The sequence below is a fragment of the Capra hircus genome, chromosome 1, assembly GCF_001704415.2.
Source record: "Capra hircus breed San Clemente chromosome 1, ASM170441v1, whole genome shotgun sequence".
Lineage (NCBI taxonomy): Eukaryota > Metazoa > Chordata > Mammalia > Artiodactyla > Bovidae > Capra > Capra hircus.
This window is the reverse complement of record NC_030808.1, coordinates 114,567,131-114,580,815: the sequence shown is the minus strand read 5'-3', so window position 1 is coordinate 114,580,815 and position 13,685 is coordinate 114,567,131. Positions and strand designations below refer to the sequence as shown.

The 13,685-nt window shown below is 42.1% G+C and overlaps 1 protein-coding gene across 2 annotated transcripts; it reads left to right on the top strand.

Annotated features, from left to right (window-relative positions):
* On the top strand, nucleotides 6,712–13,226 carry P2RY1 (purinergic receptor P2Y1). Of its 2 annotated transcripts, none has more exons than XM_018048768.1 (2): nucleotides 6,712–8,734; nucleotides 11,138–13,226. In XM_018048768.1, exon 1 carries the CDS (start codon nucleotides 7,576–7,578, stop codon nucleotides 8,695–8,697), a length of 1,122 nt encoding a protein of 373 aa, XP_017904257.1. In that variant the 5' UTR covers nucleotides 6,712–7,575; the 3' UTR covers nucleotides 8,698–8,734; nucleotides 11,138–13,226. The 2 variants fall into 2 exon arrangements, with proteins under 2 accessions (XP_017904257.1, XP_017904249.1); XM_018048760.1 differs by having other exon boundaries at nucleotides 10,895–13,226.

Genomic DNA, 13,685 nt, shown 5'->3' with positions numbered 1-13,685 from the left:
TGAATCAACTATAATTCAATAAAATTTTTTTTAAGAATAGAAAAGAAAAATGTAGAACACTCAGTACATGATTGAGGTCAACATCCCAGGAATGAACAGATAGAACATGTGACTTAACATGAGGAAAACAAGTATTTCTTAATTTTCACACATGGTTTTCACTTACCTATGTGGGATTTAGCTTATGTATTCAAAACATGGATGTACCAGAAGTCAACAATTTAGTTATGGTAGATATAGTAATGATGACAAGTAATGCTCAAATAATGTCATATTCTTATCCTTTGTGCTACAATGGAACCCCTCCATGGGTCCATGATTATGGTATAAGATCTTAAATATGGGCAACTGGCTCTAAAGATATTTCTGCACCAACAGGCTTTACAAACATTTACTTCCCTGTGTCTGGAAACAGTTAAGGGTATAAAGAAATTGTAGCAAAACTGGCATAGTAATATAACATTCCCAATCTGTTATCAGTAAATCTTGTGAGACATGCCTTTGTGAAACCAGAGAGGTTACATACAAAGAGTGGAGAAGAGAATGGCAATCCATTCCAGTATTCTTGCCTGAAGAATCCCATGGAGCCTGGCGGGCTATGGTCCATGGAGTCACAAAGAGTTGGACTCAACTGAGAGACAAACACACATATACAAAGAGAGCAAAGGGAATATTTATCAGATAACAAAGATTAGAGGAAGATGACAAGCCCGGACTGGCATCTTTTATTCTGGATTTAATAAAAAATTCTTTAAAAATATTATAAAGTGCCCAAGACTAGGGACTAGGGCTTCATGTAGATTGGAATGAGGAAAGTAAATACTCAAAAAGGGGACTGTAAAGAAGCAGTTTCCTTGAGTAATCTTAACTTCTGGGAGCAAGAAATTTTGCAAAGAATGAATAGATTTAGGCAGCCTGGGATTTTACTGGTCCTTATAAGATAGGACACAGGTGGAAAACCTAAACTATATATATATGATTCAGTTATATCTTTATATATATACACATACATATGTATGTATAACTGAATCATTTTTCTGTATACCTGAAATCAATACAACATTGTAAATTAACTATTGTAAATCAACTATACTTTAATTAAAAGAAAATAAAGAGTCTTCATTGAACCAGGGGGAAAGAAAAAGAAAGAAAGGAAGACCTAGCTTGTAATCATCTCCCAAGGGGCAGATACTCAGTAGGCACATTACTCTAGGACCCTGTAGGCCAGGCTGTGTGTCATGCATGTCACTACCTCCCAGACCCCTCCCCCCATCAGTTCAGTTCAGTTCAGTCGCTCAGTCGTGTCCGACTCTCCCTGTCCATCACCAACTCCTGGAGTTCACTCAGACTCACGTCCATTGAGTCAGTGATGCCATCCAGCCACCTCATCCTCTGTCGTCCCCTTCTCATCCTGCCCCCAATCCCTCCTAGCATCAAAGTCTTTTCCAATGAGTCAACTCTTCGCATGAGGTGGCCAAAGTACTGGAGTTTCAGCTTCAGTGTCATTCCCTCCAAAGAAATCCCAGGGCTGATCTCCTTTAGAATGGACTGGCTGGATCTCCTTGCAGTCCAAGGGACTCTCAAGAGTCTTCTCCAACACCACAGTTCAAAAGCATCAGTTCTTCGGTGTTCAGCCTTCTTCACAGTCCAACTCTCACATCCATACATGACTACTGGAAAAACCATAGCCTTGACTAGATGGACCTTAGTCAGAATATGCTATCTAGGTTGGTCATAACTTTTCTTCCAAGGAGTAAGCCTCTTTTAATTTCATGGCTGCAGTCACCATCTGCAGTGATTTTGGAGCCCCCCAAAATAAAGTCTGACACGGTTTCCACTGTTTCCCCATCTATTTCCCATGAAATGATGGGATCAGATGCCATGATCTTCATTTTCTGAATGTTGAGCTTTAAGCCAACTTTTTCACTTTCCTCTTTCACTTTCATCAAGAGGCTTTTTAGTTCCTCTTCACGTTCTGCCATAAGGGTGGTGTCATCTGCATATCTGAGGTTATTGATATTTCTCCCGGCAATCTTGATTCCAGCTTGTGTTTCTTCCAGTCCAGCATTTCTCATGACGTACTCTGCATAGCCACCCTTAAATAACTGGAAAGCAATGCTCAGTGAGATTTCCAAAGGCCCATTCCAAGTTTTGTGCAAGCAACTTGCTTTCTTTTCTCCCCCACACACTTGGTGTTTCCCCTCCTGCACTTCCCTCTCCTTCCTCCCTCTTCTTTCCCCTCTCCCTTTCCTCTGCCTGGTCCCTCACTCTCCTCTCCTCTTATTTATTCTAACCCTGGAGCAACCAGGCTGTCTCCTATTCTTTGTCCTGTACCCTTGATGTGATTCTTAATGAAATCACTTTCAGAAGCCTACTGATTGGATCCATGACAAGTGCACCATTTTTGGAGCAGCTGGGCCCTTGTAGCACCAGGACCACCTTTTCCCTTTCTCTGTGTGCTTTTTCCACTTCTGCTCCATCTTAGCCCTCTCACCTTCTCTACCTCACTGGAGGACATCAGCTGTGAATTCCTTGGGCATCTTGTTGCTTTCTTTCTCCTATATTCTTTTTAGGGAAAAGAAGAGTCACCTCACTTTCTTAACATGTGTCTCAGAAGTTATCACATCTTAGTTATTATACTTGGAAGGTTTTCTCAAAGGATCCCCTTATCTCCAAAATCCTGGTCTCATTCTCTCTCACCTGCAAAATCCTAACAGTTGGCCCACACATTGGCTCTCCCTTCTCTCACACTGCCATCTTTCACATTCTATGTTTCTCAGAAGTTCGCTTGTAGCTCTTGATTCAAATTTTTTCAGTAATCTTTCCATCCTCAATAATTGTTGACTTTTTTGTGACTTTCAAAAAAAGAGAGAGAATTCTTTAGTTGTCCAGTGATTAGGACTCTGCACTTTCACTGGCCTGGATTCAATTCCTAGTTGGGGATTTAAGATCCTACATGCTATGTCATGCAACCAAATTAAAAAAAGAGAGAGAGAGAGAAAAAGATGAGCCTTCCTGAAGATAGTTACTAGAATTTTTGTAAAGGCAAGAAGGGTAGCCTTTTTGTTTACGAGTCTGAAACTGAACAGATCTGACTTCCCTAAAATTGTCTGTCCTTTGCAAATTATATATAAATTGTTGGCTATTTTTAAAAAGCCTGAGTAGAGCAGAACATTTGGGAAGCTTCTGAAATACTCTTTTGACTATCAGTATCTTCAAGTACCAGACTTCAATCTGGCTAAAAATGTTCTCTCTTTGATAGAAGACTTCTGGGAAAAACATTTCTGTACTCAATCTTTTTTAGTAGTGGCCACTAACAGTTAATTTTCCTATCATTGCCCTGTATGAACATGTATTTTATCATAGAATAGCGGTTATATGTGTGAGCTTTAGGGATAGATGGCTTAAGTTTAAATCTCAGTTTCTACTGTGTGACTATGAATGAGTTACTTAACCTCTCTGTGCCTTCGTTTCACAACTCATAAATAAGGATACGATTATCATTTACCATAGGATATGTTAAGGATTGTATTGATGGTGGCTCAGGTGGTAAAGAGTCTACCTGCAATGCAGGAGACCTGGATTCAATCCCTGGGTTGAGAAGATCCCCTGGAGAAGAGAATGGCAATCACTCCAGTATTCTTGCCTGGAGAATCCCATGGACAGAGGAGCCTGGCAGGCTACAGTCCATGGGGTTGCATAGAGTCAGACATGACTGAGCAACTAAGGTTAAGGATTAAAGGACTCAGCAGTGTGCATAGTGCTGAGGATACGGGAAAGAGTTATTTATTATGCTATTGTTATATGTTATTATGGTCAGCTCAGTACGTTCTTTGCTTTTCCAACTAAATTGTTAATCTCCTAAAGTCAAGCACCTGCATTATTAATCAAATAAAAAATTAATACAAAATATTTGAGATAATCACTTAAAGATATGAAATATTCTTTTCATACTTTTAAGGTATTTATAATTGATATTTAAGCATCAGTAAATGCTGACATGTTATTGAGTTTTAGATGGTATTTTATTTTTTATTTATTAAATCTAGTCCAATGTATTACAAATAGAAAGTTATCATAGTCAACAAATAATAGCTGCATACATATAAATTATTCCCCAAAGACACAATTTTGATTTAAAATATAACTTAAATGTATCATAAATCTGTAGTGAAACATGTAGAATGCAAAAGCAGTGTTTACAAAATTAACCTTTTTACCTTATTGTAAAAAGCCTGTGGTGCACTGAGGACAACTATCTTCTCCAAATTCCTAATCAAGTGTCAAGTTTTCTGAGAGTACATAATGTTACTTAGACTTAAGTGTACATTTCCAAACATTCACATTATGAGTTAATGCTTTGCAACAGACTTCTGAATGGGGTTACATATTGCTTTTGTTGCAAATGAAAAGTGCTCAAGAGCCAGGAGTTAGGACCTATTGAATACCAGTGGAACTGTTAATGCTTCCCTCTCTCTGAATAGAAAATCCATCCCAGTTAGCATCATCCTAATAAAACAATACAAAAAATGTTACATGTTAAGGCTCAGAATTCTAGAATCATATATGAATGGAAAAAAATATCAAAGTCAACTCCCTTATTTCATAGATGAGATAACTGAGGCCTATAGCATTCATTTCAATTCAGACTTGTTTTCAAAATATCATCCGTGCCCTTGGGTTGCTGACTTTAGTTGTATCATTTGTTCTCACGCTGTTTTATTGACCACAACTCAAAACAATGAGTTGCTCACAATGCCATGTGTTTGTTTATGATCTTTTCTACATGTTTCCCTCAAAAGGACTGTCTGGTCCTTGCTGGGAATTTTCCTTTGTGATACCAAAGCCAGGAGTATTTTTTAGGAGTACATTATCCTGCAACATTTGGGATCAGAAAGAAATCTTTATGGTATGTATTTTACAGATATTTTCTTTTTGGATGATTTTTTTCTTCAAAGAGAAAAGCCTTTGTGACTATTTCTGATAAAGCATATTGTTAATTAGCAAATTGTCAAAGATTGCTAGGTTCCATCCCTGTGTGGGCCCATTTAGATATGTCCCTCGCATGCAAGCGTGCTGAGTCACTTCAGTCGTGGCTGACTCCATGTGACCCTATGGACTGTAGCCAGCCAGGCTCCTCTGTCCATGGGATTCTCTAGGCAAGAACACTGGAGTGGGTTACCATGCCCTCCTCTAGGGGATCTTCTCCACCCAGGGATCAAACCCAGATCTCACGTCTCCTGCATTGGTAGGCAGGTTCTTTACCACTAGAGCCACGTGGGAAGCCCAAATATGTCCTCCTGCTGTGCTGTCCTGAGCTTAGTTGCTCAGTCATGTCTGACTCTGCAACCATATGAACTGTAGCCTGCCAGACTCCTCTGTCCATTGGGATTCTTCAGGCAAAAATACTGGAGTGGGTTGCCATGCCTTCCTCCAGGGGATCTTCACAACCCAGGGATTGAACCTAGGTCTCCCATATTGCAGGCAGATTCTTTACTGAGGCACCAGGGAAGGCCCATAAGTCCCTTAATAATTAGTAATTTATTTATTTTCCAATCACACTTATTTAGTTACAATTCTGAAGTACACTGCTTTAAAATTTGATACATTGAAGCCAGGAAAACCAGTTTTTGACTAAGTGTATTTAAGGAAGCCTCAACTAGTATTTTAGAGTACTTACCAGAGATACTTATGACTAATCGCTTTAACCTAAAGAAACAGGACTGGTAATAACACCCCCAACCACACCTTAATCACTTTGGAGTTAAAATTGTCTTCGAGCGTGTGTGTGTCACTCAGTCGTGTCTGACTTTTGTGACCCCATGGATTGTATGCAGCCCATCAGGCTCCTCTGTCTATGTAATTCTACCCGCAAGAATACTGGAGTGAGTTGCCATTCACTTATCCAGGTGATCTTCTGACCTAGGGATCAAACCACGGTCTTCCGCATTGCAGGCAGATTCTTTACCACCTGAGCCACCATATGTATTCACATGTATCTATGTAAAGTTGTATTTAATAGTCGTTATTTCCCGAACAATATGTTTCTAATTATTCTTTATTGCAGCCTTTGTTCTTTATTTAAACGTACTGAACAGGAAGATTTGGGGACCCTGCGTAGTGAGTAGGTAGGTGGTAGGTAACAAGTTAAATTGTGCTGAAGCAACCGTCAAGGTTCAACTAATAATATTTTTACAAAGCCCTTTTAGAAATGTGCAAGCTGATGTTAACAAGGAGGTCGATTCATTAGCATTTCGTTAATTAAGAAAAACAATACGAAAATAAAAGGGGAAAGACAGACTTGGAAGACAGAAAGAGATGCTCCCCATCTCCCTCCACACCCTCCCTCCCGCCTTTGAAACCTTTCTGGGAGTAGCAGGTTTCTGCAAGCGCCAGGAATCCGGTCTCATTAAAGCGCGGAGCGCTGCAATGCCAGGGCGTTCCCAGCTGGGGACTGCAGGCTGCCTGAAACATGCAAACACCTGGCGTGGTTCTTGAAGGCCCCAGAGACTTCAGTCTCCTTCGGTCGGCTCCAGGGTGTTAGGCAGAAGGCTCTGAGCGGTCAGAGGGGTTTCCTGTGTGTCAGCAACTTCACTTTGCCGAAGATAGCCGGCGGAAGGGCCAAGGAACGCTGGCGGGCCAGTCGCTTCTCGGCAGCCAGCCCTAGCCCTGACCCTGACCGAGTGCGCCCCGCGTCCTCCACCAACTCCGGTAGTGGCTCCGGGACAGAAGCTGAGCGCCCCGGCCCACGGCGAAGACCAGTTCTCCCTGAAGACTTCTCCCGCCCGGAGCGAACACCCTGGAAAGCACGGGCTGGCGGCCGGGCGGGCTTCACGGAGGCACGCCCCTCTCCTCCCAGCGGCGCGCGGACTCGCCCTGCGCCCAAACTCCGCCCACCCTCGCGGGGAGCCTGGCTCGCCCTCCGGCCGCCTGCACTCCAGACTGAGCAGGTCTCTAGAAAAGCCTGCGAGATCACCCAGACTGCGAGCCGGACGCGATCCAGAAGCGCACGAGTCTGTGGCCACGCGCGCTCCGATGGCCCCCAGAAGCTGAGGGCAGCGGGGCGAGGACCCTAGACCCGAGCTGCTGGCTTGCAAGGTAGGGAGAAGGAAGATGCCCAAACGAAGTTGATCTTCGGGGGAAGGAGGCTGGGGCGCGCCCTCCCCACGCCGGAGCGCAGCCCGGCGAATTTGGCTCAACCTCACTGAGCCCCCCGGCGCGCTCTCGGGCGCGAACCCTCGGTCCCTCGGGAAAGCGCAGTCGGAAAGTTGTCGGCTGCGGTGTCCTGAGCGCCCTGTTGTGTAACCTCGGCGTTGCCGGCCGGACGGGGAAGTTGCTGGTCCACCGGCCAGCCGGGTTCGGTCGCCGCTCGGGGCGGATTTCATGGCCCGCGGCGAACGCGGGGCCGGAGCTGGCGTGGGCGAGCCCCCGCGCGCCCCCTCCCGCAGGGATCCCCGGCTCCCGCTCCCGTCTGCTCGCCCGCCTTTCCGATGCTCGCTGCGCCCCTCGCCGCCGCCGCCGCCCTCCTGCCGCCGCTTGTCCCTTGGAACCGCCGCCTAAGTCGGGGAGGAGAGAATGACCGAGGTGCTGTGGCCGGCGGTCCCCAACGGGACGGACACTGCCTTCCTGGCCGACCCTGGTTCGCCCTGGGGAAACAGCACAGTGACTTCCACCGCCGCCGTCGCCAGCCCGTTCAAATGCGCGCTGACCAAGACCGGCTTCCAGTTCTACTACCTGCCAGCTGTCTACATCTTGGTGTTCATTATCGGCTTCCTGGGCAACAGCGTGGCCATCTGGATGTTCGTCTTCCACATGAAGCCGTGGAGCGGCATCTCCGTGTACATGTTCAACTTGGCCCTGGCAGACTTCTTGTACGTGCTGACTCTGCCGGCGCTCATCTTCTACTACTTCAATAAGACCGACTGGATCTTCGGGGATGCCATGTGCAAGCTGCAGAGGTTCATCTTCCACGTGAACCTCTATGGCAGCATCTTATTCCTGACCTGCATTAGCGCGCACCGGTACAGCGGCGTGGTGTACCCGCTCAAGTCCCTGGGTAGGCTCAAGAAGAAGAACGCGGTCTATATTAGCGTGCTGGTGTGGCTCATCGTGGTGGTGGGCATCTCCCCCATCCTCTTCTACTCTGGCACCGGGATCCGGAAAAACAAAACCATCACCTGCTATGACACCACCTCAGACGAGTACCTGCGAAGCTATTTCATCTATAGTATGTGCACGACCGTGGCCATGTTCTGTGTCCCCTTGGTGCTGATTTTGGGCTGTTATGGATTAATTGTGAGAGCTCTGATTTACAAAGACCTGGACAACTCGCCTCTGAGGAGGAAATCCATTTACCTGGTGATTATTGTACTGACTGTTTTTGCTGTGTCTTACATCCCTTTCCACGTGATGAAAACAATGAATTTGAGGGCCCGGCTGGATTTTCAGACCCCAGAAATGTGTGCTTTCAATGATAGGGTGTATGCCACTTACCAGGTGACAAGAGGTCTAGCAAGTCTCAACAGTTGTGTGGACCCCATTCTCTATTTCTTGGCAGGAGATACTTTCAGAAGGAGACTCTCCCGAGCCACCAGGAAAGCTTCCAGAAGAAGTGAGGCAAACTTGCAGTCCAAGAGTGAAGACATGACACTCAATATTTTATCAGAGTTCAAGCAGAATGGAGATACAAGCTTGTGAAGATGCAAGAATCCCCAAACACCCACTTTGTAACATGGTAGGATGCTTCATAGAGCCAAGCGCTTTTTTTCCCCTTTCAGTTTCTAGTAAGTTTAGAGAAAATTCAAACCAACAAAGCAGTGAATTAACAAATAAAATAGAAGTGGAAATGCCTACACCCACACTTGGATTTGCTTTCTAACCAGAAGTTAGACTTCTGGTCTAACTTCCTTCGCTCAAGGGCTTCTTCTTTCAAACCAGAAGTATGTAACATAAGATTATACCGCCCTACTTAAATATTTACTTTCTCTTCTGCCTTTAAAATTTGCAAACTCTTCTCTGTGTACATGAGTACTGAAGCTATTTGGATATTAATATTTTCTCCAAGAAAACTGACCACCTGAGACCTGAGTTTGTGATTTGTCTAGTCTTTATTGTCTTTAATAATCTGAGGTAGGAACAAATTGAAACTTCACATTCTTAGATTAGAGTCATACACCAAAATGCTAAAGTCAGTTCATTCGGAAGCAGATAAACAGATAGCTGCTGGGTGTCTTTTTTTGATCTTATAAGCATAGGTGGTAGCTGGCTGAATTTCTCTGGAGAATTGAATGGAAAAATCAAGTCAATGAATTTACAAGTCTCCAAAGTGATTATCTCACAATTGTTTCTAGAAAACTGCTTACTCTGTGTTGGGTGCTAAATGTTTGTGGATGGAATCATCTGTATATTATCTTACAGGTAAAATGCCTTCAAAATAATCTAAGTGCATGTACTTTCCTTGTAAACACCACAAACTCTGTTAGACTTCCTGTGACAAAGAGCTTTTACTTGCACCACTGCTGTGCAGTGCCCAAGGATTATGTTTGTGTTCCAGTACAAATGCTCACTTCCATCTGTAAAAACAATGTTAAAAATCACAGATAAATTACAGATCAAAGTTGAATAGCTATTAGCAAGTTGAGGGATGTCGGCAGGAGGGAGAGTGGTTGACAGTCATCCATAATGCATAGCCTGCAAGCATATTCTCAAATAATGAGGGACCAAGACGGGGGAGCTGATATTTTTAGAATAAGGGTTTTAGTTTAAATTAATTATGCTGTAAAAGCTCTCTCTCTGTCTTTTGACTTCTTCCAAATGCTGGAAAACATGGAATGCGATGTAACAAGACGGCAGAATTTGCATGTGTTGTGTTGGTAGAATGAGGTGCTATAATGCTTTGCTGGGTCTTACATCCTCATTTTTGAAGGGAAAACTCCAAACATATGGGAAAGGGAAATATGAAGAATTAAATTTAAATACTTGAAGTACCACAGCACTACAAAGTGAGGTGTAGAAACTACTAATCAGACTAATAACAGTTTAAGCAAATACTACTGGACAGTGTTTTATATTTTACCTCTGTCAGGCAGTAATGACAAATCTATAAAATACTTCAGTAACTTTTATAATGATTTTCAGTGAATACTGAATTGCTGCATTTCTAGCCCTTGAAACGGTCAAATTCGATATATGTAGAATAATGAGTGAGGTGACCATTTACAACACCAAATAAATCCGATATCAAAGGAATTTCTCATGGTGAAGACACGCCAACAAACCAGCATCAGAGTCTGCAACTGATGGTGGGAAAACTTGTTTGAAAGCACTTTATATGTAGAGCAGTTTGGGGCCGCATCCAAGGCAAGAACCTTAACGCCCTGTGGGACCTGGCGATAAGAAAGTCAGAGCTGGGCTTCAGTTCTTGCAGTGTCTGGATGGACTGCAGATTTGTGAGCCCTTCAGTTTCTTAGACTTTCTCCAACTACTAAGACCAATGAATAAAAGCTGAAAAGCTGTGTTTAACCATCCTAAAGAATGCGATTTTTTCCCATGTTCAGTGTTAAGACACAGGATTATAGAAACCAAATCAAGCGGAAACCTCTCAGATGTCCTACCTACACCTTATTTTGAGGAAAGAGAAGTGTTAACTAGGTTCTCATTTGATTAGGATCCTGCAGTGTTGTCTGTTGTGAAATCCTAAAAGAAAAAGACTAAGCTATGTCATGAATGTGTTACCCCTGTCAAATATCATGTGCAGTGAGACATGATTAATACCACTAAATTGGCCAGAGTGGAAATATCAAAGCCCGTACCATCCTTGAACTCGAAGGCTAATGATACACATTTCTATAGTATTCCTTCACCATTTTATTTACTTTAGTGTTCTTCCTTTTAGGTCTGAAGATGCCCAGCCTGGTTTACAGTATATGTTAGGTACATTGATTGAGCGTCCAGGGAACTTTCTTTTGGAGTGTGGCTCCAGTGTGGAGGTAAACAGGGACAGGAAATGCCCTTTTACTTCTTGACATGCTGTTTCCACAGTGCTTCTTCCTTAGCATCGTACATCACGTAGTGGACAATGATGACATGCGGTTGCCTGCCTAATAGTGACAAGAATGATCTCTCTAACCCCTTCCAGGCACGAAGTGGTCTCTGGGATGAGTCTGCTAATGATGAAACCATACTGAGGGTCAAGATAAAGCAGTGACCTATTGGCTGAAGGTCTGATTCATGACTTAAGATAAAGAGTGGGTATTTTACCAGTAAAGACAGAAATCTGCTAGCATTTTGATGAAAAGGAAAGCTAAAATTATAGAATGTAACAATTAACTAAATTTCACACTACAAAACTGACCGCCAAAGTGTTTTATGGCTCATTAGTCGGCAACTTTGACCCATTGAACATCAGTGTGTGTGTGTGCACTGAAATGCTAAACACACAGACCCAGGAGATACAGCATGAGAGTAGAATTTGGAGTTAAAAATGCTGATATTGCCCATTGGCCAGCTGTGGGACTTCTTGACCCTGTCAAGACCACTCTCCATGGATTAAAAGGGCTGGATGATATCCATCTGTTGGGGCCTTAGGGGATGTAGTAGAGAACTACAGGCAGCCAGAGGTGCATGAAATCTGCTACTGTATTTTCCAGGACTGCTAAATGCCAGTCCTGAAAAAACTCGTACAAAGTTCACCAATTGTGAAATGGATGTCTCCTTAGGGCAGTGCACTATACTGCCTATGGACATCAGAGATGTCAGTGCTTACAGCAGCTGGAATTGGACTCATGACAATAAAGGTGTGTAACTAGAGATATAGTAAAGCTTTAACTTTGCTGGTCAAATTGTAACTATCATAATAATATTTATTGATGAAGCTCACAGTCCTTCCATTGTACAGACTGAAAAACTTTCTTGAAAGTTCCAACATACTGATGTAAATTATATTTATTACAATGTATAATATTAATATGTCACATTGCTGTATTTTACATAATGTATGATGCATAAAAATGAGTTACTGTATATTATGCTTTTCAAATATCGTATCTTGAAATGTTTTAAGTTTTCAGATTTTTTTATCTAAAATATGAAAATCTGTTTCGTAATACAAGTGATTCATTTTCTCTAGAAATGCTTTTGCACGTTTATCTTTTTATTTAGGGTTCTTCCTACGTAGACACAGTTTGGTGTCAAACTTTCATTAGGATCAATAGTAAATACAGAATATCTTAGCCAAACTGTATCAGTATTGTCAACATTTCATATACTATTATAGAAGTATTTATACTGTCTTTTCAATATGTTTGCAATTGTATCCCCAAATACAGTCAGAGCTTCCCATTTCTAATTGCAAAAGGTTTGTCCTAAATTCAAACAACATCACTTGTGTTTTAGAAGTCTGGTGAGATGGGCATTATAGATACAATATTAGCATTTAAGGAAATACTTAAGGGAGATGGAGAGAGAAAGAGACAGCTGATGTAATCAATTACTCTGCTCAATTCTGCTTCAGTTTTTATGTCGTGTTTCTTCTTAAAGTGAAATAGCATAATCTTTTAATTTCTTTGAGATGAAGTTTCTAAGTAACACACTACCAGCAAGTTCAACATTGCTAGTAATTTTAATGTTTTCTCTGTTCATTTGATAACTTTAATTCCAAGTTTTACAATAATATCTATATATTATTTGGCTGCTGAATCCTGTTACAGTTTTTTTTTTTAAATTTTGTTGTACATTGTATTATACACATCATTACAAATTAATATGAAGGGGAATATATATTACATATCAAAAATTGTGAATTTGAACTCTAGTATGTGTTAGTGCTTTTGCAAAAATGTTTATTTTTATAATATCTGTGATTTTAATATAGGTAATTGAACTAGGTTTCTTTGTGATGAATAGTGCCACTGAATGACTGGTATGGAAACAGTGTTACTTGACATTTTGTGCTTTCTCAGGTTTATCTATATCAATGGTAACCTAACAGATTCCAGACTAATAGTGCATAACTGTGTTTTAAAAGGAATGTACATTTCCTATAAGTTTGCATGCAGGAGTGTACAACTTGGAGTGTGTGTGTGTGTGTCCACAGCATGGCAGCCAACTTTGTATCTGCTGTTGATAATAACAGCAGAGCTTTGGTATAATCGTGGTCATTAGAATTATACCTACCATAGGCAATGAAAACCGAAAAAGTCTCAATAAAACTATGAAATGTGGTCTGATGGCTTTTGTGTTATTGTAGTATTAATACTTGCAACTTTCCTCAAATTTTGACCTGTACTGTTATGTGTGTGCATACTAAGTTGCTTTAGTCATGTCTGATTCTCTGCGATCCTTTAGACTGTAGCCCGCCAGGCTCCTCTATCCATGGGATTCTCCAGGCAAGAATACTGGAGTGGGTTGCCTTGCCCTTCTCCAGGGGATCTCCCCCTGAACCCGTGTCTCCTGCAGCTCCTGCATTGCAGGTGAATTCTTAACTGGTGAGCCACCGGGGAAGCCCACTGTATTGGCTGGCAAATACTATAGGATGTATTGAATTAGTATAGGCATCTCTTAACATGCAGCCTGGACTGTAAAAAGTGAAATGTTAAAGAAAGAATGCTGGTACAAGATAATTGACAAGATCATCATTATTTATTATTTAATTATTAACAGGAACTTGACTTAATTCTTTGAAGAAA

Excerpts from the sequence above, each read along its gene's own strand:
- P2RY1 (XM_018048768.1), top strand. The coding sequence starts at position 7,576 with ATGACCGAGGTGCTGTGGCCGGCGGTCCCCAACGGGACGGACACTGCC.